The sequence below is a fragment of the Dermochelys coriacea genome, chromosome 18, assembly GCF_009764565.3.
Source record: "Dermochelys coriacea isolate rDerCor1 chromosome 18, rDerCor1.pri.v4, whole genome shotgun sequence".
Classification (NCBI taxonomy): Eukaryota; Metazoa; Chordata; order Testudines; family Dermochelyidae; genus Dermochelys; species Dermochelys coriacea.
Window position 1 is genome coordinate 14,214,862 of NC_050085.1, and position 27,505 is coordinate 14,242,366.

At 52.1% G+C, this 27,505-nt stretch overlaps 1 protein-coding gene across 13 annotated transcripts in view; it reads left to right on the forward strand.

Moving 5' to 3' along the window:
• SAMD11 (sterile alpha motif domain containing 11) overlaps positions 1 to 27,505 on the forward strand; it is a 182,770-nt gene that overhangs the window by 136,579 nt on the left and 18,686 nt on the right. For 8 of the 13 annotated variants that reach the window (XM_043499750.1, XM_043499752.1, XM_043499753.1 and 5 more), the window contains 5 exons: positions 5,218 to 5,382; positions 13,838 to 13,976; positions 25,264 to 25,461; positions 26,134 to 26,249; positions 26,889 to 26,967. In XM_043499750.1, coding sequence (XP_043355685.1) covers positions 5,218 to 5,382; positions 13,838 to 13,976; positions 25,264 to 25,461; positions 26,134 to 26,249; positions 26,889 to 26,967 — 697 coding nt within the window. The remainder of the gene's footprint in view (positions 1 to 5,217; positions 5,383 to 13,837; positions 13,977 to 25,263; positions 25,462 to 26,133; positions 26,250 to 26,888; positions 26,968 to 27,505) is intronic. The other 5 variants (XM_038376597.2, XM_043499755.1, XM_043499756.1 and 2 more) reach the window with 1 other exon arrangement.

Below are 27,505 nucleotides of genomic sequence, written 5' to 3' on the forward strand. Positions count from 1 at the left end.
ACTCTGCCTCGGCCCTGTCTACAACCTCATGGGAAGGGCCTATCCCATTAGATCACATGCCAGCCCTAGATGCAGCTGTCACTCCGGGCACGGCAGCATTCTCTCCAAAACGGCCTTTTGACCAGGAGAAGTGACCCTGCGCGGCCCATCTTGAGGCACCGTGGCTATGTCTCACAAAGCAAGGAGAACAGAGGCAGCCGAGGACATCACTCCTTTTCTCTGACTGAGTGAAAAACCACCTGTAGGGCTGGAAACCCTTCCAGCACCGAAGTGGTAACCTTCCCTTCCCCCTCCCCGATGCACACACCAGAGATCAAAAGAGAGCCCTATCTCGGTGGAAATGGGACCACGCCAGCACTGCTGTCAAACAGAGCAGAACGTTCTCATGTCTAATATGGAAATGTGAGCGTATCAGAGACTTAGAGCAAGGGCTGCGCTGGCAGGTCATGGAGGAAGCTTTCTCCCTGGGAGACAATTCCCCAGTAAAATGTTCACTCCCACAACAACAGCGGTCTGGAGATGTGCTTCTCTGGTCCCTGGGGACAGGAAATAAAACTACGTTATTGCAGAGAGAGAGAAGAAAAATCTTTTTTTTTCCCCTCCCCTATTTGAGCTGCTGAAAAATAAATCTGTTGGAAACCTCCTCAGTTGGGGAGAATTAAACGTAGGCTAACTGCTTGAAAATACACGGTAGGGAGCAGGGAGCGGACATCTTGCCTTGGCTGGATGACCTCGTGGGGCTACCATTCTCTTCTTTCCTTCTGTGAATCACCTAAAACAAAAAAAAATAGCCCTACAAACCACCAGCACTACTTAGGATCTTTAGTTTACAAAAACAGACCTGGACCTGGCCGAGGGCCAGAGCTGGACAGTTCAGATCCAGACTCTCCCAAAATGTGGGGGTCTCCAGATCCATGTGTTTGGTCCAGACCTCTCTCCACTTAAACATCTATTGAAGAACAATATTCTGGCCCCGCTCCTGATCCCACTGAAATTGGTAGCAAACCTCCCTGCTGGACTGCCGTGGATACAGGAGCAGGCGCTCTGTTGGCTGGGACAAGAAAACCCAGGTGGCCATGATCCTAACACTCAGCTCTGGCTTTGAGTCTTTGGCCATAGCTGAGCTCACAGGGCAAGGGATGGAGAATTGCAGTGCTGCATGCTGCCCTCTCTGTCTGATTAGAGAAACCAGGAAGGAAGCCCGGCTTCCTGGGGGCTGGTAGCTGTTCCAAGCTGCCTCTTAGCTAGTGGGTGTTAAAGGAAAGCTTCTATCTGCGGTAAGCCCTCTTGGAGGGGAATTACATGATGTTTTGCTCGGGGGACGAGTCTCAAGCAAAGGGACCTGTTTTCCCACCTTGAGTTTTTAAGCCCCCAGTGTGTCACTGCTGGGGGGGAGGCTGTCAGCAGTGGGGGGCAGTGGGAATCGTAGTCCGCATTGCAGAGCTGCGGAGAGCCTGCCCTCTCTGAAGGTCTGGTTCCCTTGTCATTGACGTTCTGGAGGGCACCAAAGGTTGTGACGCTGTATTGACAGAGCGAGAGAGTGATGGGGAGAGAGCTGCACGCACAGAGCCCTTGTTGGGGGGCCGGCCAGGAAAGCAGCAGAGAGACAAGCAGATGTCTGTCTAGGCCCTTGCTTCTGAGCTTCAATACTGGAGTCCCTTTCACACCTGGCGGCTGGAGGAGATTTGACAAGATCAGTCTCCCGCATTACCCCCTGGTAATGACAAAAGCAGACAGCAAAGCTGCCACGGAGCTGGAATTATCACTGGCTGAGTCATATGAAATCTCCAACTAGAAGTGTGGAAATCCATCTTTCCCCCTCCCCGCTTCCCCCCTACCCCCGCCTTGCACCTGAAATCTGCTCTGGGGCTGATCGGATAGAGTTTATGGTAATTAAGTGTCATTATCTCCCCCCCCCCTTTTTTTTTTCCCTAATGACACGGCTGTGAAGAAACCTCAGTGATTTTCCTAAATCGGGGTCTGGGTCTTGTGGCTTTTCTCCTCAGAGCTCCAGTTAAGAGCATCAGATGGGAGTTGAGACAGTTGATGCCTCTCTGAGCTTGCTGGGGAGGAGGGGTGCCAGGAAGGCAGGAGGCTGTGGGCGGTCTTGTCAGCTAGGAGAGTCGGGGGAGGTGATTTGGAGGGGAATTCCAATCCCTTTGCTCCTTCCTGAAAGCACCGGCCACCTGCTGCATGGTTGCCTCTGATTATCCACCACTCCACTTTTGAGTCAATAGGTTGTGAGGCAGATGCACCCAATTGAAGGGGTGGGGTCCAACTCCTAGAACTGTGCAGCTCGATTCAGGCTTTGAACCTGTGAATTTCACAGGAAGTTCTTGGTCCTCGAGATACAGAAACGTGTCACTAGGGTGTAGTTTAGTGGTTGCAGTTTGTAGCCCTGGTTGCAGATTGCTGTGCTGGGTGAGAAATTGAATGGAGCTCTGTCATTGACCCCACCAAAATAGGACAAAAATCACGTGCTCGTTCTCCGGGCTTTATACTCACAAGGGAAAGGGAATTAGGGTGGTGTCTGGAGGTTGGAAACCCAGGATATTATAAGCTTTTTGGCTTCATTCTCTTCTTGGGGTTTTGGAGGAGGTGGCACATTTTTTTTAAAGTGATTATGGCAGTAGAATCCCCAGCTGAGATCAGGGCCCCACTGTGCTAGGAGCTGGATAAACACATGGGGCAGAGCATCCCTGCCCCAAAGATCTTATACTCTGAATAGACAGGACAGGCGAAAAGTAGACAGGGGAGGAGAGGTGAAGCAACATGCCTGAACTTCCACAGCAGGGATATGGCAGATCTGGGATTAGACCCAGGTTTCCTCAGGCCTAGTCCGGTGTCCTATCCATTGTACCATGCTGCCTTTCCAATGCCACTTACTCCCCTCAGTGATCATCCTTTCAGGGGATATCCAGACCAGGGGACCTCTTGGTTCTCCGAGAGGTGTATACATAGCTATAGTCACATGACAGAGTGCGAGTCAAAGCACCAGCATCCCCAGGTGACACTAGTGTCAAGTGACTGGAATTTGTCCCATTGCTGCCATCTTGAATTTGGGGCCAACATGGTGGCACTGTCGGAAAGGCCCGACAGGCTCAGACTTGGAGACGGGGAGCGAAGGAGAGGGAACTCGGAGCTTGCACACAATGGTTCCATTAATAGATTGCTCTCTAATTCAGTCAACACGCTGGCATTCTAGTGACGCGACACAATGGGCAGGAGCCCTCCCTCCTCCCGTTCCCTCTGCCCGTTAAAGCTCTTATTGGGAGTGTCTCTGTGAGTAATGAAAAGGTTTTTGCCTGTGGGGATGATCCAAGATAAAATAGTGTTAGAGCAGCCCCTGCCAAGGCGTGAGTGTGGTAATTACTCTGAGTTCTGCTTACAGTAAACAAAAGCTGCTCTGGATTTTATCTCCCCGGTTGCTATAGTGGGGTCCCGATTCCACGGGGACCAGGTGGGGCCTTTCTGAAAGGGATTCAGCCCCACACAAGAGAGCAAGACTTGGTGAATGTGGAGGCAGGGATGTATGCAGTAAATCTGTTAGTCACTGAACCTAATTTTGCCTTCATGATCCATGCAATCCCAGTGGATTCAGTGGGGGGAAGCAGAACTTGCCCACCTTACTTGGAGACATTGGTACTGCACCTGTGAGTAATGGGAGGAGGGTTGACCCCAGAAGTTATTTCAGGGCTGGGTGGGTAGTTTGTATGGGCTTTTTTCCCCTTGTGGCCCTGCTGGGGGCTAGGCGTCCAGCTGATTTCAGGGTTTAGGTAAGAATCATGTGCTTGTAACTTGGATATCAACTGATTCTTGTTCAGCTACTTAAGCTAACGAGAGAATCAGTGGAGTTGTCCTCTGCCTCTTCATAGCACCCATCGTCATGAGGTATAGGTCAAGGTTGCAGCATTCAGAATAAGTGACAATCGCTGCTCCTCTCTTGCGAATAGCCGAACCAGGTGGGGCAGGGAACGGGGGGGGGGGGAGGGTCTGATAACTGCATCTCTTTTATAACTGTTGTTTCATTGCAGTAACCTTCCAGACATTAATTAATTTACCTTCACAGTGCTCCTGAGAGGCCGGCAAGATTATCACCTCCATTTTACAAATGAGAAAACTGAGGCATAGAGTCAAATTAAGTGACTTGGCTGAGGTCATATAGGGAGACTGTGGCAAAGGAACTCAGATTCTGAGTCCCCGTGTGACACCTGAACTACATGACCATTCGCTTTCTCTCAAGGGTAGAATTGTGGGCAGGGCGCTGGGCTCAGGCTCAGTAGATTTGGGTTCAGTTCCCAGCACACACAGAGATTCTCTGTGTGACAGACCATTGGCAAATCCCTCACTCTGCCCTGTGCCTCTGGTCCCCATGCCTGCCTCACAGGAGCATTGTGAAGATAAAAACTGTAATGACTGGGCGCTCGGCCGTACAAGTACCTAGAGAGCCTGTTTCTGTAACTTCCCTTTTGATAGCTGAGCGGATGGGTTGTCAGCGCTGCTCCTAGCAAAACTGGGGGCGTGCTACCTGTACTGCGGTTCTCAAACTCGTCTACAGGAAGCAGTTGAGCAATGAGCATCTCCATAGTGAGGGATCACGTTGCCCCTCTCTGTAGCCACCTCCTCCAAGCGTGTTCCAAATGGCAGGCTTGAAAAAAAGGGGTGGGTGTCTATTTAGGCATTAGTTGAAAAGAGAACTAGCATCCCCCAGGGGAGTGGAGGAGAATCCAGTACGTCTTTCATCGTGTTTGTGGCAGCAATGGTCCTCCTTTACCTCCTTAGGTAAAGTGAGTTTGCCTATAATTTTGTTTTATTGTAATGTAACGCTCTTGGTTTCCAACAAGTGTGTAAGATTGTGTGCGTCTGTGTGTGTGTGTGCGTGCATGTGCTCAGTGTGAAGTTTTTTGTGTTGAGTATGTGTGTGTGTTTGGAAGGGGTGTTGGGAGCATATATACGTGGTTGGGGGTGTTGGGTCTGTAGATTTTGTGCGTTGGGGGAGTTGTGCATGTGTTTGGGGGAGTTGGGTGCATATGCATTTGCGTTGGGGGGGCGGGGTTAAGTTTGAGGTTTTGTGTGTCAGGTTCATATGCATGTGTTTTGTGGTATTGAGGGAGGATATCACTTGACTTTCATTCTCTGTCTAGTCCTCTGGTCTTCCTGCACTGATGTGATGTCTTCCATTTCTCTCTCTCTTTTTTAAAACCTTCTACTCTTCAGAAAATTCCCACACGCCCGTGCTCGAAGACTCGGTGACTCAGATGACCCCAGAGGAACACTACAGACGGATGATGTCGGCTCTGAACGAACACAGCACCTTTGAGGAGCAGCAGCAGCAGCGCCTCTACCAGTTGGCCAACAGCATGGCAGTCCCCAGCCACGGTGGTACGGGCTTTCCGGGGGAGGCATGGGCTGGATCTGTAATTTGTTTAATTAAGTTCCCTGTGATCTCTGATACTTTATCTAGCAACTGTCATGGGCTGTAACAAAACCTAGTGGTGAGAATGGAGTGGATCTGCTGTGAGCTTTGCTTCTGAGAAGCTTAGACAATTAGCTTGTGATTGCAGCAGGTCTGTAGGCATATCACTAGCGCAGGGTCCTCTCCCCTTTCTCTTTGTCTTGGAGACTGTCAGCCCAAATATTCAGAATCCTTGGTGCAAGTCTGACTTGGTCACAAGTGGAGTGAATGTAGTGCGTCTCTGCCTAGTCTCGTCTCTTCACAAGCCCACCCCGGCCTTTGGCATCATCCAGAATGGTTGGCAGGTTTGGCTGAGCAGAGGCTTAGGGCTGGGACGAACGAGGGGGCGTGTTCACTGACGTGCAGTGGCAGTTCTGTGAGAGGATCCAGCACTGGAGTAGCATGAAGTGTTGCAGGATGTAGCTGAAGGGCATTGGCAGTGCTGTGCATGGGAAATTCACACAGCACCTACCTGCAGTGTGTCTGGCTGTAGCTGGTGTTTATGACCTGCCATCTTATGAGGATTAATTCACGGTGTTTTTAGGAATGAGAAAAGCAATGAAAACTGTTCAGCAGGAGAATGCATAAGCCAGTGGGAAATGTTTGTCTGGGGATAGACAGACAGATTCATCCCTGGTATGTAACTTCATTGCTCTGGAGATGAATTTGTCCCTCACCAGCTGAAACTAGGTCTGTGTGGGCAGAGGCTTGGTAAACCTGGGAGCTGAAAGGGAGAAACCTCTTCTGGGCCCAGCATACTCATGTTGTGAGGGTCTCATCAGAGCTTCGCCACAAGGATACTGTAGGCAGCTTCCAGGCACTGCTTTCCTTGCAGCCACAAAACACCAGCAACAAGGCAGGACAGTTGGGCTGTCTAACCCTGGGTTGGGTGTTATGGGGAAGCCAAGATTCTTCCTCCCCACTCTTGTTTAATTCGGAGTAGCCTGGGCTTTGGCTACAGTGGGGTGTTTTTGCATGGATGGAGCAAACCCAGGGAGGATGGTGCTGCACCAGTGTAGGAAGTGTTTTGTGCTGGCATAGACTGAAAGTCGGATAAGCTGCATGGGTGCCGGTCCTTTTTTACACTGGTGCAACTTGTCTACACAAAGGATTTGCACTAGTGCAGCCACATCAGTGCAAAATAAGAAACAACCCAGGCCTTAAAAACAACTCCCAGTTCTGAACAGGTGTTCGTGTCTTGCTGCTTGTGCTCCATTATCCTGCAGATATTGCTGCTTCTTTGGGGGAGTTTGTTCTCTAGTCCTATGGTTTGTGCTTTAATTAAATAATAAAAATAAAAGTATTTGTCCCTCATATTGTGGAGCCCAACTCAGAGCGAGTCGCACGGTGTTTGAGGTATCATGAACATCACCTGTAGGGGCGCTAGTCTGTTCACAAAGCAGCCAGTGGGAAATTGGGTCATGGTGAGAGAGCCCACACGCGTTAAACAGGTGTCAGTCTGTATGTATACCTTCCCTTCTCTTGTGCATGTGTGACATGCTGGCACTGGACTGGCTGTTGCCAAAACAAAGCCGTTAATTGTGCATGTGCCCTCTGCCTTTTCTGATGCAAGAGTAGGTGAGTGAGAGGATGTCCCAGGGCGACTCTCTAAGAGAGCGGGGGGTGGATTAATGAGCTGCCTTGGAGCAGGAGGGATTGTTGGCGAGAGAGATTTGACGACTATCTGAGCACAGAAGGAGAAGGTGTCACTGGGAGATAGAAATTACACGGCACAAGATCCCTTAGTCCACGTCCAGCTCTCTTCTCTGCACCTCTCTCTACGCAAAGCCTTTGGCTGCCAAACTGTATCTGGCATGGATTAACCAGAGAGAGAAAGCAAGCGAGAGGGGGTTGGGGAGGGGGGGGAAGAGGCAGAGCAGCATCAGCAACGTATCTGATGAAGACTTGAAGGAGAATCTCCAATCTGGAGTAAATCCCCAGGGCTGCTTGTTAGGTTAATAAAGAGGCTGCCTTCCCCTTCCACTCTCCATTTGATTTGATTTGCTTCTCGGGGTGGCAGGAAGGGGATCCTGTTTAATGTAGAGTTAGGGTTTGTTCAGCATGACAGGCACACCATGCACCTTCCCAGACACGCAACGCATGTGACGCAGCACGCCCACAACACGCACATAGGCGCTGTGGAGAGACGTGCAGCACTTCTCCACAGAGGCACAATGCGCCCAAGCCTAGTGCATGTACAGCCCGTGCATAGGCACAGGACACACAAGCACAACACGAGTTGGTAGACAGAAGCAACATGTTCAGTAAGTGTGCCCTGGCACAATACACAAATGCACATAGGCATGACATGCACAAGTACAGTATACATAAGAACAATACAGAGGCACAACATATGCTTACACAAAGGTGCCGCATGCACATGTTGGACACACAACATGTATCTGCACATAGGTACAGTACACACAGCAGACGTAACACATGCACAGGCACAACATGGGTACACAGCACACACACACAGGCGCAACTCACAAACCCATACACAACATATGCATGTGTGCTGGCACAATACATAAACTCATATGCAACACACATCTACGTGCATGTATGCAGGCTCATTACACAGACTCACAAGAGGCCCACACATAGGCCCAACTCACTTGGGCACAAATTGGGCACCAGACACAGCAAACACCCCCCCGCCCCAGGCACGGCACATGCACCAGAGTAGCAGATGCCACAGCACTTCTATCTCCAGAGCAGCTCGTTGCAGTAAAAAGCCTGACATTTTTAAAAATTATGATTAAACTGTCTCCTTAGCATTTCTGGGAGTGTGGGGGGTCTGATTCTGAGGTTTCGGGCTGGGTAGGAGGAGAGGGGGACGCTGCACAGACAGGCTTTCTTGTGTAACGTTGACAAGACAAAACTTCAGTGTGTTTTGGATTCGCTCCACACCACAGGTTGGGCTATAAATTATTAGTGCCAGGACAAAGCGCAGTTTATCTGCAGGCTCAGACGGAGGCACCAATAACGTTAATTATTTAGAAAATGTTAATAATTTAATTGCTTTTCTTTCCCATTCCCCCTCCCACACTGCGTAGGCTGCTCCCTTCCTCCCAGTGACACGCATCCCATGTTCTGAATTCAGGCCGTCTCCGTGCCTGGAACCTTTATCCACTAGCGTTGCAGTGTCAATCACCCTGATTTCCCAACTGTCAGAGTGCAGGATTGTAAATAGCAGATCCTCTGGGGTGCAGGAGGAGGGGGTAGGTGGTAGGGTGAGGGAGGGAGGGAGCGAGCAACGGGAGGGGAGGAGGAGACGAGAAGGTATACGGGGGAGTTGTTGCGGTCATTCCGGATCAATGCAGCTTCTGGAATTGGCTGCATGCCAGACTTCTAAATTACAGGCACTATGGCAATAAGGAGTGACCTGGGTTTTTCAGATAATTAATTTATAAACATTGGAGGCGCATGGTCCCTGGCTCGGCGAATTCTGCAGGCTTTTTATGTGATCTGATGGGGCTGGTTGTTTCACTCTCCCGTACGTGCCTTTACAGTTTAAAAATATAGATCATTTTAATGTTTGTTCCCTCTCCTTTTTTTAATGAGTTTGCATGTACATGAATGCGGCAAGAGGTGCCCTAGGGACCGAAGTCCTGTTTATCCACAGCTCAGCTGGTGGCTGTGCAAGCTTTTCCACCCCAACCTGCTCTTCCACCAATGGGTCTCAGCCCTGACGGGGAGGACCCCAGCCCCCCACTAAGGGAGTTCAGTCAACATAGTCAGTTGACGTGTATTGGACACTTGTGTGGGTAAAGGGAACATGCCTGGTGACATGTCGTAGGATAGAAAAGAAAATAGAAGGGATATAACTCATCATGCTCCAAGCCGTAAACCAAACACTGCTCAGAGTTAGCAAGAAACTTCCCTTGGGGCAGATTGTTCCATAACTGCCCACCAGGGGAGGTTCTTGCACCTTCTTCCGATGTGGCTGATAGTGGCCACTGGTTGGAAGCAGGATACTAAGCGAGATGAACCATTGCTTGGCTGACCGTCCAGCAAATTCCTGGGTTCCTCATCATTCGTTTTTGTTAAGAGTACTGGGCGGGGTGGTGGTAAATTTTCATTGTGATGTTGGAACTGGACCAAGACCCAGAGTACTTGTGTCATGCAGGCTGCTTATGCATAAAATGGTGATTTAGAGGTGAAAGGCTTTCTCTCCCCTTACCCACCCCCTGAGCCATGATGCTGCATTTCCATGTGTTCCCCACCTCAACCTCTGGAAATGCAGAAGGAGGCTGGCTGTTTGCTGCTGGGGCAGTGGGGAGAGTGGCCTGTCAGGCTCTTCCCCAGCCCTGAAGCAGGCATGAGGGGGAACTCTGGTGCAGTGTAGTGTGATTATACACACCCGGGTTTTATCCTGGATTTGATGCTCCAGGACCTCCCTCTTCATTTCAGATCTACTCACTGTCGGCACTGCTGGTGTTGCTACCCCCAGTCACTGACCAGGACCCCACTGTCGTAGGCACTGTACAATCTGTTGCTAGATCTTTGTCAATGGCTCATGCTGAATCAAACCCTGTGGAGGCAACTCTGCGAGATGATCTTGAGTGGGAGAAGGGAAGAGGGAGAAGAAGCGACAGGGGAAAGCGGACCTAGGAGGCTGGACAGTGTTCAGAGATTGGAGCTGGGGAACCTTTGACTGGAGGGCACTTGGCCTGGCTGCAGCTTTTTGAAAGCTGAAGGACATGTCCTTGCTGCATCCATTTTCCAGCCTCCTTGCATGGGTGTCAGATATTTAAATAGCTGTTGTGTTTCTGGAAAGATGCTCAGCCTGTGTGGGAGGGGTGTGTATGTGTAGCCACACATGTGCAGTGTGTGCACACACAGGCATGTGTAGAAAGTATGTTTTCATATTTGAATTTGTAAAAAAATCTTAATCACCTATATGACTATATACTATCTAGTCTTCTGGCTAATGCACAGGGCTGAGAATAAAGACCCGTGAGGGTCTATTCCCAACTCTGGCACACACATGCCTGGTGACCGTGGGCGAGCCTGTGCCTCAGTTTCCCCATCAGTAAAATGGGGATAGCATAATCTTAAGCACCTCTGTAGTGCTCTTCAGCCCTGGATCTCAAAGCACTTTGCAAAGGCAGGAAAGAATTATCCCTGTTTTTACAAATGGGGAAACTGAGTCATGGAGAGGCGAATTGACTTGTCACACAGCAGTACAAGCACAGTATTAATAATTATGATAATTAGGCTGGTGATGGCTAAGGGGTTAATGCAGGCAAAGCACTTTGAGCGCTTCATGGAAGGTGCTGCAGAAGTACAAAGGATGATGATTATAATACGTACTCCAACAAACACCCTATTCCTTTATTCAAGTACATTCAATTCGGTTCTGTCTTGGCTTCCTCTGACACAGAGCAGTAGATAGTGGGTGTGAGGAGGGGGTTTCCTGTCTGTGTGTTTTCCAGTGTGTCATGCAGACAGTAGCAGAGGTTTCATTGCTGGGCTGGTGCAAGCGTGCAGAGGTAGGGTGCCCCGGAATTGTGTGGAGGCAGTAGATGAGGAGAGGCAAGCCCAGCATGGGGGAAGGAGCCCAGCTTGGAGGCGGGGAATCTCCTGATGGTTAACTCTGTGGTGGGGTAGCACTCCAGAAAGAGTCTCTTACAATGCAGGTTGCTGTCTCATCTGTAACTAATCCACTTAGCGTTTTCATTGGTGGTCCTGGGCTGCTCTGGTCCCTCTGGTGGATAAATGTATCAAATAGAATAATTAGTAAAGTGTGGCACTTGCATAGCAATGCCCAGCTTGGAATGCTGTACAAACATCAGCTAATTACTGTGCTTTAATGATCTTGCCGGGGAGGAATTAATATCTCCATTTTACAGGTGGGGAAAACTGAGTCAGAGCAGCTCAGGGCTTGTCTATATGGTCAATGGAATCAAAGCGGTTGTAAGTCACACGGCTAGTTATTTCGATGCAAGTCTGTATGTAGATGCTTATTACAGAATCACTGTGCCCTAGGACTATGGCTCTGATCCCATCTAGCATTTGCTATGTTTCTGTGCAATAGGGCATTCAGATTCTGAAATAACAGTGCGCACATGCTGCCTTGCACTGAAGTAACTTGAGATGTGAACTGCAGTCCCCTTAGCTATTCTGGTTTCGTTTCCTGTGTGGACAAGCCTTCAGCGACTTGGCCTAAAGCGGGAGACTGCTCTCCGAGTTAGGGTTGAAAGATTCAGGCTCAGTGAGCTCAGCTTGAGAGCAGGAGCTCAGTGGGGAGGGGGGAGTTGCAGTGACCCCTGTTCTGCCCTACGTGAGGCGCCCCCCCCCTTAAAAATGAGTGAGAATCTCCAGCTGCAAACGGTGAGTGAAGCAGGAGGGATATGACTGCTTCCCCCCAAGGAGCTTAGATGGGGCTTAGCATAACCCCCTTCCCACTAAGTAGCCCCTAGTGCACAATCCTGTGCTGTCCAGAAAGGCTGCTGGGGCGGCTAGCTCTACCCTCCCTGCTGTAGCAATTGACTGATTTACTGCCTGACTCATTCCCCACCTCCCTTGAAACCTTTCCATGGAATTCCCCGCGTGTGCCCCAAGGCTGAGCTGCAGAAGCCCTCCCAGCGGGGAGCGCGGCCCACGCACTAGCCCAACCAAGGCAGATGTTTCTCATAGTCTGTTTGCAAGTGCCAAACCGCCGCCTCCCTTCAAACCTCCCCTCCCACCCCCCCCCCCCAAGCTCTGGGCACTGTTGAGGCTCCAGGTAGGTGAGGGGGAGAGTAAGTGTTGTGCGAGACTTAACAGGACAGCAGGGATATGCAGGCAGCATGGGCTGGGATATGAATTCCAGCCAGTCAGCGCTGCTGCAGCGGCGGGGCGGAAAGCAGACCCATGACTTACTGTTAACTCCATGGTTCTGTTGTTCACTGAGATGCTGTGGGGGGTCAGGGGCGAACATGATCTTCTGGGCAGGAGGCTATGGGTGGGGTGGAGCCTCTGGAGGCAAAACTTTTGCAACCCTGGCATGTCCTATGTCCTCTTCTGTGTGTGCGCCATGCCTTTTATGTGGGAGGGGGAGCTGTGTGTGACCATCAATGGCTATTAGCCAAGATGCTCAGGGATTCAAGTTTGCAGCCTCCTGCTCTGGGTGTCCCTAAACCTTTGACTGCCAGGACTGGAGGACAGAGGCTGGATCACTCAGATTGCCATGTGTTCATTCCCTCCAAAGCATCTGGCACTGGCCACTCCTGGAAGATGGGATACTGGGCTAGACGGACAATTAGTCTGACCCAATATTGCTGTTCTTGTGGGGGGGAGTGGGCTCAACTGTAGTTCTGATTAGTCCACCAGTTTGGGCCTTTGCCAAAGGGGCCAGTGTCATGCTGTGTCCCTCACCTTTGCCAGAGGAAGATTTCCCTCCCCCAGTTCAGTGACTCTTGCAACCGGTTCCCTTCCCCCAAGCCGTGGGCCTGGAGCCTTTGGGCTAATTCTCATGGGGCTACAACCGTCTGCGCGCACTGGGCTGCGGCGTGGGTCTGAGCTCAGCAGGGGACCTGGGGCCAGGCACTTTAGAGTTGGGGAATGGGAGCCAGTTCTTGACAGCCTGCCCCCAGGTGGGTCTCTGCTGGCCGGTGCTGCTTTAAACAGCCATGGCAGGCCCCTGGGGGCAGCACATGTAGCCATGTGGGGTCGAATCCAGCAGGGGAGCTGGGCTACGGCTCTGAACTCCGGGCCTTACCCCCCTCGCCCCTGGCAGATGCTCATAAAGGCGGGGCCCTGCCTGTATTTGCAGCGGGCCCCGAGTGGGGGGGTGGCACTTGGGTGTCCAGCGGCTCCAGCCCCCTCGGCAGAGGGTTCACGGCCACCAGCACCAGCTCGGTTCCTGCCCCCCTCAGCCTGGAGTTGAAGGGACCAGCCCCCGCTGCCTCCCCTGCGGGGCCGCGCTGGGGAAGCTGAGAGGGGCGGGGGGGGGGGTTGGGGAAGCGGCCCCGGGGGCCCTGCAGCCAGCCGCGGAGGGGCGGCGCTGGGCGGTCGCCGCCACCCGGGGAAGCGAGCGAGGGCTCAGACGTCCCCCCCCCCGGGCAGGGCAGGAAGGCTCCGTCCCTCACCCCCCCCCCGCCCGTGACACCATTTCCTCCCGCGGGCGGTGGCGCCCGCTCGCTCCGGGTGAGGAATCCCGGGCACAAGCGCGCTGCAAAGACACCGAGGCGGCTCCTCCCCCCCCCCCCCCGCCGGGCCCGGGCTTCCTCCCCGAGCTCCCGCCGCACCTGCCCGCCCCGCCTGAGAGGGGGCCGGGGAGGCGGCCCGCCGGGGCCGGCGCTGGAGGGGGGCGGGCGGGGGCGGTGGGGCGGGTTGGGGGGCTGAGCGGCCGCCGGGCTCATGCGGGCTTGTCCTCCCCCCCCCCCTCCGCAGATCTGCTCCGAGCGCGGCAAGAGGCGGCGGCGCGGAACCCCGGGGCCATGGAGGCGCATCTCCCCTCGGCCAGCAACTCGTCCAGCCAGCGCCGGAAACAGGGGCTGCCCCAGCACCGCGACACGCACTTCCCCGAGAGGTACCGGCGGCGCGGCCGGGGGGCGGGGCCTACGGCACAGCCCCGCCCCCTTCGCTTTGCTCCACCCCCGGGGCGGGGCTTGCCGAGCCACCTGGAGGCGTGGGCTGGGGAGGGGGGCAGGTGGCTGGCTGGCCCTGGGGGGGGGGGAGGGGGGTTGGCTTGGGGAGCTGGGGTGGGCGCTGGAAGGGGTGGCCGGCCCCGCGGCCTATCTGGCCATGGGGGGCTGGGGTGGTTGGCCCCGTGGCCCGTCTGGCCCGGGGGGGTTGGCGTGGGGACTGGAAGGGGTGGCTGACCGGTGGTTGGCCCCACGGCCTATCTGGCCATGGGGGGCTGGGGTGGTTGGCCCCGTGGCCCGTCTGGCCCGGGGGGGTTGGCGTGGGGACTGGAAGGGGTGGCTGACCGGTGGTTGGCCCCACGGCCTATCTGGCCATGGGGGGCTGGGGTGGTTGGCCCCGCGGCCCGTCTGGCCCGGGGGGGTTGGCGTGGGGACTGGAAGGGGTGGCTGACCGGTGGTTGGCCCCACGGCCTATCTGGCCATGGGGGGCTGGGGTGGTTGGCCCCGCGGCCCGTCTGGCCCGGGGGGGTTGGCATGGGGACTGGAAGGGGTGGCCGGCCCCACGGCCTATCTGGCCATGGGGGGCTGGGGTGGTTGGCCCCGTGGCCCGTCTGGCCCGGGGGGGTTGGCGTGGGGACTGGAAGGGGTGGCTGACCGGTGGTTGGCCCCACGGCCTATCTGGCCATGGGAGGCTGGGGTGGTTGGCCCCGCGGCCCGGCTGGCCCTGGGGGGTTGGGTTGGGGAGCTGGGGTGGGCGCTGGAAGGGGTGGCTGACTGGTGGCTGGCCCCGCGGCCCGTCTGGCCATGGGGGGGTTGGCTTGGGGGACAGGTGGCGGGTACTGGAAGGTGTCTGGGCCCCACGGCCCATCTGGGGATTGGCTTGACGTGGCCCTTGGTTTTCAGTTTTAATTTTGTTTCCTGGGAATTTATGGCTGTTCATTGCAAAAAAAAAAAAAAAAAAAAAAAAGTAAAAGTAAAAGGGGGTGGAAGTTGTTGCAGAAAGTGAACTTTTCTGGGTGAACATTGGGGGATGGGAGGACAGAAAAAAAGGAACAAATAGCGAAAGTGGGTGACGCCTCACGCTGCATCCTCCACCTCTTCCACTTCCAGGCCTGCTCCAGAAGGAGAGATGGCAACTGGGTTACCTGGGCCATCTAGGTTACTAAGCCGCCATCCCTAAGGAGGGAGCCAGGTCTGGGGAATTCTGGCATTTCTCTTTTTAGGACTCAGATACTGACGTACACATCCTCACATGCATGGGTGTGTGTAACTTCCACTACGTTGCCATACTTTAACAGACAGTCTCATGTTTATACTTAGACTAATTTATTATGAACATAAACACATCTACCTAGTGTGATGTCTTGGATTTTTTTTAACATAATCAGCATATTCATATACTTGAAATTCTGTACATGTAAGTTCCAGGGAAGTTTGTTAAAAATTGAATAATAATATTATTATTATTATTTAATAGCTTTTGTAAAACTCAGAATTTTTTTTTTTTGGCAAAAATCAGTAAAACCGAAAACAAAGGGACTTGTAGATTGATTAGGCATGTATGTGCCAGGTTGCGAGTCCATGTGAGTGCGTGCATGATGTGTGTTGTCTGGTCTCTGTGTGGTTGCGTCTTTGGGAAGTAAGTGTGTGGAAAGAGGGGGATATGTGCATGTGTGACTTTGTACTTGCATGTTTCATACATGTACAAGGGGGTCAGTGCATGTGTGGGTGTATGAGCTTGCATGCTGGTGTTTGCACGTTTCTAGGCATGGATGTGCTAGCTCATTACGTGTGTGTGTGTGTGTGTATGTGCTCTCATTTGGTGTATGGGAATGGGGCTGATATGCATGTGTACACATGTGCATTTCAGATCCTGGTTTGTGAGTCTCAGGCTGTTGGTAACATTCTGTCTAAATCCTGTCTTGGAATCCAGGAGTTGACGGTATCATGTAACGTGTCCTTTTGGCACAGAACATGCTAAGCTGTTTAAATTAGAACTTTATAGCTGCCCCAGATAATAACAAAAGGGAACTGACACCCTGGGACAGACGCTGAGCGAGAGGGAATTTTTTTTTGAAGGACAAGACTTGGATGTGAGGCTTCTTTGCTCAGACAGTGCTGCTGGAAACTTGGTTTACCCAGATCATTTATCTCACTCTATGTTATAAGATGTTCCCTCCACAATCAAGGAGTTCAGAGCAAAATTAAATTAAAGCCGTCTTTGTTTCTTGCATGGATAGCGGAGAAATGAAGAGGCAGGAGATGGACTGGCTGCTACAGGGGCTGACACCCTCTCGGGGGCCTGGAAAGTCTGTGGAGGACTTCAGTCTAGGCTTTGCTAATGGTCTTTCTTGATTTCTTGTTGTGGGTGAGTGAGAAGGAAATTGCAAATAATAGGAGTGCGTGTGTGGGGAAAGTGGTTCTTTCAGCTCCTATCCCTTGGGGGAATCCTCTGCCCAGTGGCTCTCTGCGTGTAGGGACTGGGCGGTCCTGATAAACCTTTGTCCTACAGGCTGCACTTTGGCTAACCCATTCAGTACAATCCAATACAGTCGATGAGTGCTGTAGACAGACCTGTCAGGAATGCAGCAATAGGCGAGTTTCATTGCAGCCAGTTGGTAGGAAAACTTCTCTGACTACGTGTGGCCTGGAAGGCTGCCAGGCCAGCCGGAAAACTGGCTGAGGAAGCACTTATGGAAGGGTGTGTATGTGCGCACGTTGGAAGGGCAACCTAAAAATGCATGTTAATGGGTATCAAGTCCAGGATTTACCTGGGACTGCCAGGCAGCTGGAGAGAAGATAATGAAGCCCAAGCCAGAGAGTGTTAAATCTTGTGTGGAGAAAGTGTAATCCAGCCGGATTGCAAGTTAGGGCATCTGTGTGCTTTTTGGCAATCGTGGAGGGAGAGAGGTCTAGTAATTAGATCAGGGGACCAGGAGTCGAGACTCCTTCCTGGGTTCTACTCCCAGCTATGGAAAGGAGTGTGGACTAATGATTATATTGGAGACTGGGAGTGAGGACTCCCGGGTTCTATTCCTGGCTCTGACACTAACCTTTTCTGTGAACTTGGCCAAGTCACTTACCCTTTTTGTGCCTCGGTTTCCCCATCTGTAAAATGATGCCAATGCTCACTTGTAAAACAGGGTATGTTTAGTTACTGTCTGAAGGTCTTGAAGGTCCTCAGGTGAAAGGTGCAAGTAGTTGAGAGTCTTATTGCATGGAGTAAGAATTTCTGGGCCTAACTGCAGCCACTAGTTATTGGCATGTTTGCGCTGTAGATACTGAGACCACCACTTGTTTGAATTGGTGGGTTATAACTGAGGGGCTATATCCTTCCCTGGCCTATACACTCAGAAGCCTCGTTTACTTCAGTAGAATTGCCTAGTGAGTAAATCAGGGCAGTCCTTTATGATGGATCTGTTTGCAGAGGCTGCCCCCAAGTGTCTGGGTAGGGTAGCTACCCTAGGAGCTTTGGGATGTTTTGTGTGAAAAGTTTACACCGTGGGCCTAGCTGGACCTGGGCAGGTTTTCTGTGCCCCTTTTCTTGTGTGCAAAGCACAGCTGACCTGACAGATTGATTGTATGCAGCCTTCTGGTCCTGTGAAGAGGGTGCAAGAAGGCTGTGTCTATGTGTGTTTTACCTGTTCCTTTGGCAAAGTTCTCAGGTGTGATAATCCTTTGTCAGCTGAGCTGAGGGATAATTGCAGGGGTCCTGCTGGGAGGCAGGCAGCTTTAGCTATGCCCTGCGGTCAGGGCTTGTCAGGTCTGCTTCACATTGGTTCCCATGATCTATTTGTCCCCAGAGATCCTTAACCACTTGATGTCCTTTTCTTTTAACCACTTGAGTGTTGCTTGGGGCCATCCTGCATCACAGCTGCGCCCACTCATAAGGAGTGTGTTTTGTGTTGCTTTATCATTCCACTGTGGAGGGCATTAGGCATGCCTGTAGAAGACAAGGCCACAGATTGCAGAGACAAAGCACTCGGAGGGTTAATCTCTCCTCCTCTCGCCCTCGCTGTTGGTCTTGGCCTCAGGTTTTCTATTTGACTGCTGTGGTCTCTGTCAATAAGATAAATCAAAGTAGCCTTTGTGCTCCTTTAGCAGGAAGGGTGTGGAAAGTCTAAAAGGCGGCTGGCTCAGGTAGGCAGTGGAGGAGGTGGTGGAGGAAAAGGTGGTGGAAGGAGCTGGCTCATACAGAGAAAGCTGCAGGTGGATTGATGGTGTCTCTTTTCCTGGGTGCAGAGGTAATAATGCATGATGCGAGGGGATGTGAACTGCTTGGCATGGTGTTAAAATTCCATTTCAGCTTCCTGTTGGGAGCTTTGTGGGGATCAGGTCAGTTCACAAATATAGTGGCTTTGCTGGCGAGAATAATTAGCCACTCAAGAATTCATCTATTAGTTATGGCAAGGGGGAAAAACCCACACCAGCAACCCAGGTTTATTTATCAAGGTGGCACCACGTTTTTTGCAGAGGACCAATATTGAGACCTTTGCATCCAGTTGGGAAAGGTATATATTTGTAATTGTCGGGAGTGAAGAGGGTTGCGAAATGATTACTATGAGCCGATGAATGCTCAGGAAAATGGGTGGGGCTTGGTTTTTGTCCAAGCTAGAGAGTTTGGAATCTAGATCCAGACTTTTCCAAGCTCCTGGGTGTTTGGTTTCAGGGCTTTGGTTCAGCTCATTCTAGAGATTCATAGCTATTAATTATAAATCTAGATTCAGACCCAGAAGTAAAGGCTGCCCAGATCTGGGAGATGTGTTTGTGAAGGTGGGGTCTCTAATTGTGAAGATTGGTTAGTTGAATGTTACTAAAGGGCTTGGAAAAGTTTGGCTCTAGATTCCAAACTCTCTAGCTTGACCCTGCTTCTACACCCTTGCCCCCACCTTTATGATACTATGCCCCATGTGAAATGGGATGGAAACCACCCTCTCTAGAGATGAGGGATTGTTTTAGGCTCTGTTTTGTACCTGCTGAGTTTCTTGGGGGCTTGCTTGGTTTTGTTGCAGACATTTGGCTTCCCAGTTTCCTACACAGGGTGCTAGGCCCTCTGGTTTATCCTGTGGCACCTACCACTAGTCACTATCTACATCCTTGTTTGAACAGAAGCTTCTTCATCAGACCAGGCTCTGCATATGTGTGTGTAATAAATGACCCATTAGGTTCCAAGCAGAGCCCGCCAAACCTCAAATCTGAACCAGTCTTCAGAGGTGAAAGGCTAGTGCTTTCATCTGCTGCTCTGTCTATCCCCATCGGGCTTGGTGTTCTTTTCCATCCACCTCCACCTCCTCCCTTCAGGGGTGGTCTCAGGAATTTGGCCCGGCTATGTGATCGAGGAGGTTAGCATTCCCCTCTCTTCTGGAAAAATGTTTATACCCTGCATCTGAAGTGCATTGCACAGGTGATCAAAAAAAAGCTGGCTGATCTATAAACCATCTCTGCAGATGGATGAAACCAGGCGGTTTATGTGACACTTCAGATTTGTGTGTGTGTTTTGTGCTTGTGTGGAGCTGTACGTGGAGCTGTACTTTGTTCAGTGGCTGTTAACACTGCATGGCATCAGAGACTTGGGGGGCATAATTCATTCTGGGGTTCCATTTATCATTTCCCAGGGAGTACATAAAATAGTGGGGGTTGAAGGTGGGGGGGGAAACTGAGTTGATAAAGAATAGAGAAAAACCCCAGGTGCTGGAAAATGTGTCATGTGCCATTCAAAGGGGGAAGGCTGAAAATCAGCGCACCCATCGGTAGCTCCTTGAATCCCAGTGGTGGGCCGGCTGGCCTTTGGTTAGCAGGTAGCTGTCAAATGCTGGGGCCAAACTCTGAAATCCTTCCTCAGGCAAAACTGTCCTCAAAGGCAATGGAAGTTTTTCCTTAAAAACTTAGTGAGGATTTCAGGATGTGCCTCTTTCCCAATGCTGCTGCTATTGCTGCCTTTAACTCTGGGCCAGGCCTGGCACCCCTCAGCTCCTGCATTCCCCCATTCCTTCTCTTGATCTTGAAGGGCTTCTTTTTCTCATCTGTGTACCCGGGCCCTCTGTCGGGCTTTTTTGCACTCTAGCTCTCTTCTTTGCATGCCTCACCCCATTCCATTCCCTCCCAAGACTCAACCCCAGTGAACTCAGCATTCATCACTTTCTGGTCTGGTCTACATCTGAGATTTACCCCCAAATTCAAACCAGTTTTCAAGCTGTCTGGGGCCATAGCCCAGACCAGGATCCAGGCGGCCTGGACTGGTTTGACTGAACTGATTTTAAAACCGGTTAGAATTTTTCCCAGCCCCTCCTTGTCTAAAGCCATTTCTATCATCCCATCATGTGGTACATGTCATCTACCTGGTGCATGTCTCCTTGTACCTGGAGACCCCAAACATGTTCTTCAAAAAACCCTTTTGGTTTATTTAGTTTCCTTCCATGGTGGAGCAGGAGTCTGTGGACGGGTTTTAAAACTGCCTGCTGCAAACCAGCCAAGAGCTGTGTGCCAATTGCCCATTACCTCAGGTTTAAAGTGTCTCTTCCTATCAGAAGCAAAGCAGAATAAAGTGGCGCTCTCGTGCATTTTTCCCCCCTCCCTCCTACCCTCTCTAAATTTATTTCTATGCCTTGCCGCTTTCAATCTGTGTTTCCTGACCCTCTCAGTTCACCAGTCTCAGCTCCTGTAAGCCTGCAGCTCTGGATTTGGGAGGACGAGATGGGGTTAATATGGAATGCTTGGTTTTAACAGTATAATGTGTAACCCCATAATGACTTTAAATATTGATTATTTGAAGGCCATTAGCGCTTATTGTTAAAGAAAAGTCAATACTTTTTAAGCCTTGTGAACCATTTGTCTCCTGTTAAAGGACATATCAAATTTAGCAGCATGCAGTGCAAATCCCCTAATACCCTACACACAAGCCTCCAGCTGGCATATATGTTTTTTTTAAAAAAAAAAAAAAAAAAAGAGGAGAAAGATGCTGTAACAATGCATGCAGACGTGCTCTCTGCAAAACAAGGACGGGGCTTAACAAATGTAATTGACAAGGGCTAGGTTCAGGTTCTCAGGGGACAGGGCTGTTACTCAGTGGTTTCTCAGTCCTTACTCCAGTGGGAATATTACCCGAGTAAAGGCTGAGGTGTAACTGAACAGGGATCTCAGGATTTGGCCCAAGGTTTTTATTTTCAATGTATGTGTTTCAATGGGAGCTCTGTATGCAAGATGGCCTTGCTTATTGACTTGGCTATGGACTCTTTCACCCCAAGTCGCTGATTCTGTATAATTCACTACTGTCTGGCCTGTTTAGACATAACTGGTGGGTCTCCCTCTAGGAGGTCTCCATATCCCCAAATCTGCCAGTACAATTGGTGTTAATTAGCATGCTCGCTGCCGTTCTTAGCTAGTCATCTCTCACTCTTGCAAGTGGCCCTTCGGGTCATGACTGGGGCCCAGGGTACATAGGAGGTTGCAGTGCCACGCCGCAGTTCGTGAGTACAGAGAGGATTGGGTTAGGGTAAGGGAGGATTCAGACTCTGTTCAGAATGGTGCTCCTCAAGAGCACAGAGTTCATTGCCATAAGGTGTCACGCTTCCTGTCTTGCTTTGTGCTGAGGGCCCCATTAAGAAATGAGTACAGCAATGCACTGGCGGGGATGTTTCTTGGGCACCGTCTCCCAGTAGATGTGTGACGTCCTTCCCGGTATTTCCAGTTTGTTAAGGAGATACTAAATGGTGATCTCGCTACGGGGGCTCTGCTCCCCAATCATATGCATCACGCGTGTGATGCATGGAACTGCACCAGGGTGGACACTAGCTTCCTGATTACTCCAGCTGCAGCTGCTTGTTTTGCAGCATTCGATATTGTGAAGGCGATGGGGGGTACGTGCACCATATTGCCCTGCCCCTTAGCCCAGTTTTGCCGACTAAATGAGCTATGGGCACGTAGATATGTGACTCCAGTTCGCCTTTGGCTCAGGAGTGGATGACAGCTGATGTGTAGAGTTGTGGCAAAGGAGAAGGGCTGTGATGATTCAAGCCAGGTCTGTCCAGGAAGTCTGGAACCTCTGACTTCCCAGCTCTGGTTTCAGAGTAGCAAAGCTGGTTGCACAGCAGTACTAATAATGGGAGCGCCAGTTGGGTCACGGTTCTTTCTCTCTGACCTCGCCCTGCTCCTCCTTCCCCTCTGTGGGTGTGTCTTTCAGCCCACTCCCTAGCCCTAGCCCTAGCCCTAGCCCTTACTTATGGCCACAGACTCGAAAAAATCTGCAGAGTTCTGTTTACTTTGCAAATGCTGCTGTTGTCTGGCCACCTCACCTGACAGGACTAAAGCACTGTTTTGTGGCGTAGACAGGGCTTGGCCCTGTTTTTAAAATCTTTGGGCTTGTTCCCTGACTCAGTTGCGTTTGTAGCATAGACAGGACCTGCTTCCTGTAGTTGGAAGGACCCCCCCAAAGCTTACCCCACAGAGCCTTCTACCACCTCTCCTTTAACATTTTCCTGCAACTCCTGTGGCCTGGCGTGCCCTGTAAGTTCAGATAGCAGCACCCTCAGGTACCGCAGGAACAGCTCCTCCCTCCTTCCGCAAGATTATTTCTTACCTCACGCTGGCCAGCCCACGGTCGCAGGCGATCAGCGTGCCCGTAAAGGAAGGTAAGTGGGGCCTGTTTCATGGCTTCTGGAAGCGAGTGCATGATACAGAATGGGAACGAACAGAAAACAGCTGAAGGCAGGCGAAGGCCTCCGAGATCGAAGCTCGGCCCTGTAACATGACATTGTGCTGCTTCGGAAGTGAGGGGCCTTTCATTTTGTAGTGCACAGCCCTGATCCCCACGGAGCCCTTCTTCATCCCTCTCACATAGTGTCTCTCGCCAGCTAAAATCAGGCGCCCCACGGCTCCCTTTGTTTCCAACGTTTCCTTGCGAGCTCTTCGTGCAGCCTGCACCTGGGGCTTATGCGTGGTGCCGGCGCCTAGTCAGACTCCCCTCTTCTGTGTTTATAAAAGGCAGAGAGGCTGCGCAATAGTTAAAAGCTACTTGATTTCCTAAATTGCTTCTTATAAAACGAACAGCACGTCTGCCAGGCTCGTCTCCCCGTGATTACGGCTAATTACGATCGAACCGACACCTCCTAGCCCCCGTCATGCCGCTTTAATTGTCCGTTATTCATCTGCAGGCTGTCCGGGGTGGCAAAGCACTTGGCAGCCCAGCGACCGAGGCCTCAGCTAATTGTGAGGCCTCAGGGATTAGGGCAGGTGATTACACACTTCATGGTGTAATTACATAAGCATCGCTTGGCTGCTGCCCCGGCACTGAGCCGAAGGTCACGCGCTGCGTTACCTGAGATTAATTGGACCTGCCACTGAAGCGCGAGGCGCTGGCGGAGCGGTTATACGATTAGCATTAACATTTCAACAGCGACGGATCGATCTGTGGCTCTCCTCCAGACACAGCGAGCTGTGCAATTAGTTTAGAGGAGAGCGGGGAGGGGGGGAGAGGAGAAAGGAGAGATAGACAGAAAAGGGGGGGGCGAGGAAGGGCAGGAGACAGACAGACAGACAAAAAGAGTGAGGGGAGAAAGAAAGAGACAGGCGGGGAGGCAAAGACAGATGGGAATGGGTGGAGGCAGGGAGTGGGACGTCTGATTCAGGGAAATATTTCAATCCATCCCCTGTTTTGGATCTGCATATGTGTTGCAGCATTGGTGCTGGCTCATGGAGGGATAGAGCCGTTTCAGGGAGATCTAGGGAGAGGAGAAGGAGACACTCTGCCTCCCTTCCCCTGCTTTTGGAACAGGTTTTAGAAATCTGGCGAAGCACAAAAAATGACCATTGGCTGTAGCTGTATAACCAGAGTGATAACTCATCCCCAGCAGTGCTGGGGCAGGGAAACCCCCCTCAACGCATCCCGCCTCTTCGGTTCAAATGCTTTGTGTGGGTGCTTATGCATTGCACTGTCACACAGGCTTGCCACGCTCCCCACCCCCATCCCCTCCTGAAGCCGTTTTAGCGGGAAGATGCTGTAAAATGAAAATAAACAGCACAGTGCCTGACTTTGCCTCTCGATGCCCCGGTGAAGGTAATAATGTTCTAAGTGGCCATCAAAGGGAATTAAGAGACGCGCAGCCGGAAACCAGAGATTTGCTTGCAGGCTTCCCAGGCAGATTTGACTAATGGAAGAGACCTTGGCTCCTATTTGCTTCCTGTGGGCTTTACCTGGCCTGTTCTCTGGTTATGTCTCCTCCCCCTACCTTCCACTTCAGTTACTATTAGTTAGAGTCGGGCTAAGGCCAGTGTGCTGTGTTGTCATCCTGCATCACATTGAGGCATGGGACCCCACCCTGGCTCTGCCGAGGCACCTCTCCGCTCTCCCGCAGCGCCCCTTACTATGCCAACCGTCTCTCCAGCTCTGCCAACCCATTTCAACACTCACCTGCAGCAGGCCCCACCAGAGCTCTGCCAATGCACCTCGCCTCTGACCTGCAGCAGTCCCTTGTCTCCAGAGAAGAGGCTGCCAGTCATACCATGCAGGGCAGGGGTTAGGGTCCTCACTGAGACCCCCACCCCCAAAAGTATAAAATATGTTTTCTCTTGTAACATAGTCCAGTTTTAACCGAAGTTTGCTGAGGTGAAAGACGAGTGCTCCCATGGTGCTGTCCTGTGCACCCCTTGCCCAGCCAACTCCCAACATACATCGCAGCAGAGCCAAATCTCTTGGAGCGGGAAGCAGGTGGGATCTGTTTCATTCCCCTGCATACAGATTTGTATTGTTTGCTCCTCTTTTATCCCCTTTGGTATTTTCTTTATCAAGTTTTGCAAATAAAGAACGAAATTCAACCCAGAACCAGCCAGCGCAGATAGCCTCCAGAGTCTCCATTCGCGCCGCGGGTCAGTTCTGGGAACGAGTGAGATAGCAGCGGGTGTGTGGGTAACAAAGGAGCCAATGCTGGGAGCCGCTGTATCCACCTCCTCCCCACCTTTGACACCTGGATATTGTGAGCTCCCCCACCAAACTTCCATTCACATCAGGGCCTGTGAGACCCTGAGTGTCTGTGCTTGGCTCCGTATGGGTGCTGGCCCCATGAGCATCAATGACACTCAGCTCAGTGGGGATGTCCCCTGTGAGATTGGGGAGGATGGTGCTGGTGGCTGCTCAGTGGGAAAGGAATGGGCAATTCCTGGCCTGACCCTCCTCCGCTCTGCTTTGTTTTAATTCATCAAATGTTGTGTTTTCTTCACTCTGTGGCCGTCACAAAGCAGCAGCCTCTGTGGGGCCCGAACAGCTGGCTGGGAAACCCATGGTCAATGGGAATATCGGAAGCTTTTGGAGGAGCAGGGCAGGAGAGGGAATGGCAGAGCCAACTGTCTGTCAGAGTGCAGCATGTGCACACCCACGTGCTGGTGTGAGCACCCGGGTCCAGCCAGCGGGAGTCTCACGGCGAACTCCTTTGTCTCAAGGCAAGCACAGTTTTTGAGCCATCTGTGTAGCATCCTGGAGAGCATTCCCTCTTGGTCACTCACACAGCAAGTGTGGGCCTGCTGCTCGGCTGCATCTGTCTGTAGGGAGATCTATCTCTGATCGCTCTCTCTCTGCCCTTAACTCGGACACAGCTCCCGTTGGCTTCAGGGAGAGTTTTGGCTACAGACCATTCTGTAATGTAATGTCCTTGGGGCTTTTACAAACCAGTAAGACACAGCTTCTGTCCCAAAGACCTTATAGCCCTGCTCAGGCACATACAAACAAGGGAAAGGGGTGCAATTATTGTGTGTGTGAGTGAGATAGAGAGAACAGACCTAAAGAGAGGGACCACTGTGCATGAGACAGGAGGTGCATTTATGGGGTGGCATGCTGTTGAGCAATGAGGAGTCAGGTTCTAATGGTCGCAGTTTGCTGGCAGACCAGCCTGTATCAGTCTCACTTAGAAAGCGGCTGAGCTAGAGGCTGTCCTTTAACATGCAGGTGTCTTTGTACAGGTGTGCCCCAGCTGTGCTTGTAGAGGGGTGTGTGTGTGTGTCAGAGAACATACAGCCCAGCATGCAGGTGCGCCCGCTGAGCTAAGCTCACACTTGGATTGCTGCGATCAGCACTGGGGCAGTGCTAAATCTCTACATCTCTTCCATTTTCTTTAGGGACATGTCCCACCCACCGCCTCTGCTGTCACCCCAAAATGCCCCCCACATTGCGCTAGGGCCTCACTTGAGACCTCCCTTCCTGGGGGTGCCTTCAGCTTTGTGCCAGACGCCAGGTGAGTGTGCGGGTGATGGTCCACGCGGCGCGTGGGAGGAGAGGGTTGTGTTGTAGCTCGTTGCCACAGCCCTGCCTTGGGAGCATCCCAGAGCTGCCCCACCCCAGTGGATGCACTGGTGGGTGCTTTGCCCTCTTCCATGGCTTCCGAATGCGCCTCGTGTGGCCATTCGGCTCCACTGGCCCGTATAGAAGGGAGCAGGCGATGCCATCTCCCTGGTCCCTTTGGCGTGTCTAGCCCCACAGCAGTGCTAGCAGAGAGCAAGACCTGCCTCACAGTGGGGCGGGACAGGCTCCTTGCACCCCCTGTGCAGTAGGCCGCTGCAGCCTGGTGCAGAGAATGGAGGATATGTGCCTATTGCATTGTGCAGCCTGAATGAGACGGAACAGCAGAAATGGAGTCAGCTACGAAGTCACCCAGTGGGAGCATTACAGGAAACCTTTTGGCTTAGCTAGGGTCTTGTGAGCCGCAGGAAATCACATCTGTGTTGCTCACTGGGACTGCAGCAAGGACAGTTCCCTCAGCATGGAGAGGGATCTCTCAGAGGGAGCAGTTCTGTGGCCCTTCACTGCACAGCTGGCCCCGCAGCGAGTGAGTGCTGTGTAACCCTACATCTGTCATGCTTTCCCTTGCCCACAGGTTACGGGTTTCTGCAGCCGGCACAAGCAGAGATGTTTGCACGGCAGCAGGAGATGCTGCGGAAACAGAATCTTGCCAGGTATGGAGTGCTGCCCCGGAGGAGCTCCCTGCATCTGAGCCTGCCTGTCCTTCGGGCTAGATTTCCTTCCTCTTTTGGCCTTCTTCCTCACCCCAGCCAGAGTAGGGTGTGACCTTAGTGCTATATGGGCAGCCCAGGGGAAGGAAGCCCTCCCTCTCCAGGACAGGTGCAGCATAGGAGCTTTCCCCCCGCAGGTAGAGGGCCTAGTTCGGCCCTCACGCCCATCCAGTGCTTGGCCTCTCTGCTGAGACTACCATTGTGCAGGTGGTTTTTCTGATTGGATCCCCTTGGACGCAGCCTGAGACTGCCAGACTCATGACACTCGGGCGTCTAAAGAGTGAGAAGGTGAGAGCTTGCGGTGACGCCTGCTGGGTTTGAACCCGTGACGTAGAGGTGAAAGGCTCTGTATCCCATTACCAGCACCTCCCAAGCAGCCAGCCCTGCTCCTAGGAACTTGACAATGAGCCCAGTTCGCACAGGGGAGGACAGTGGTGGATGGAATCGGGACTCCCTGCCTTGAATTGTGCAGCAGAAGTAG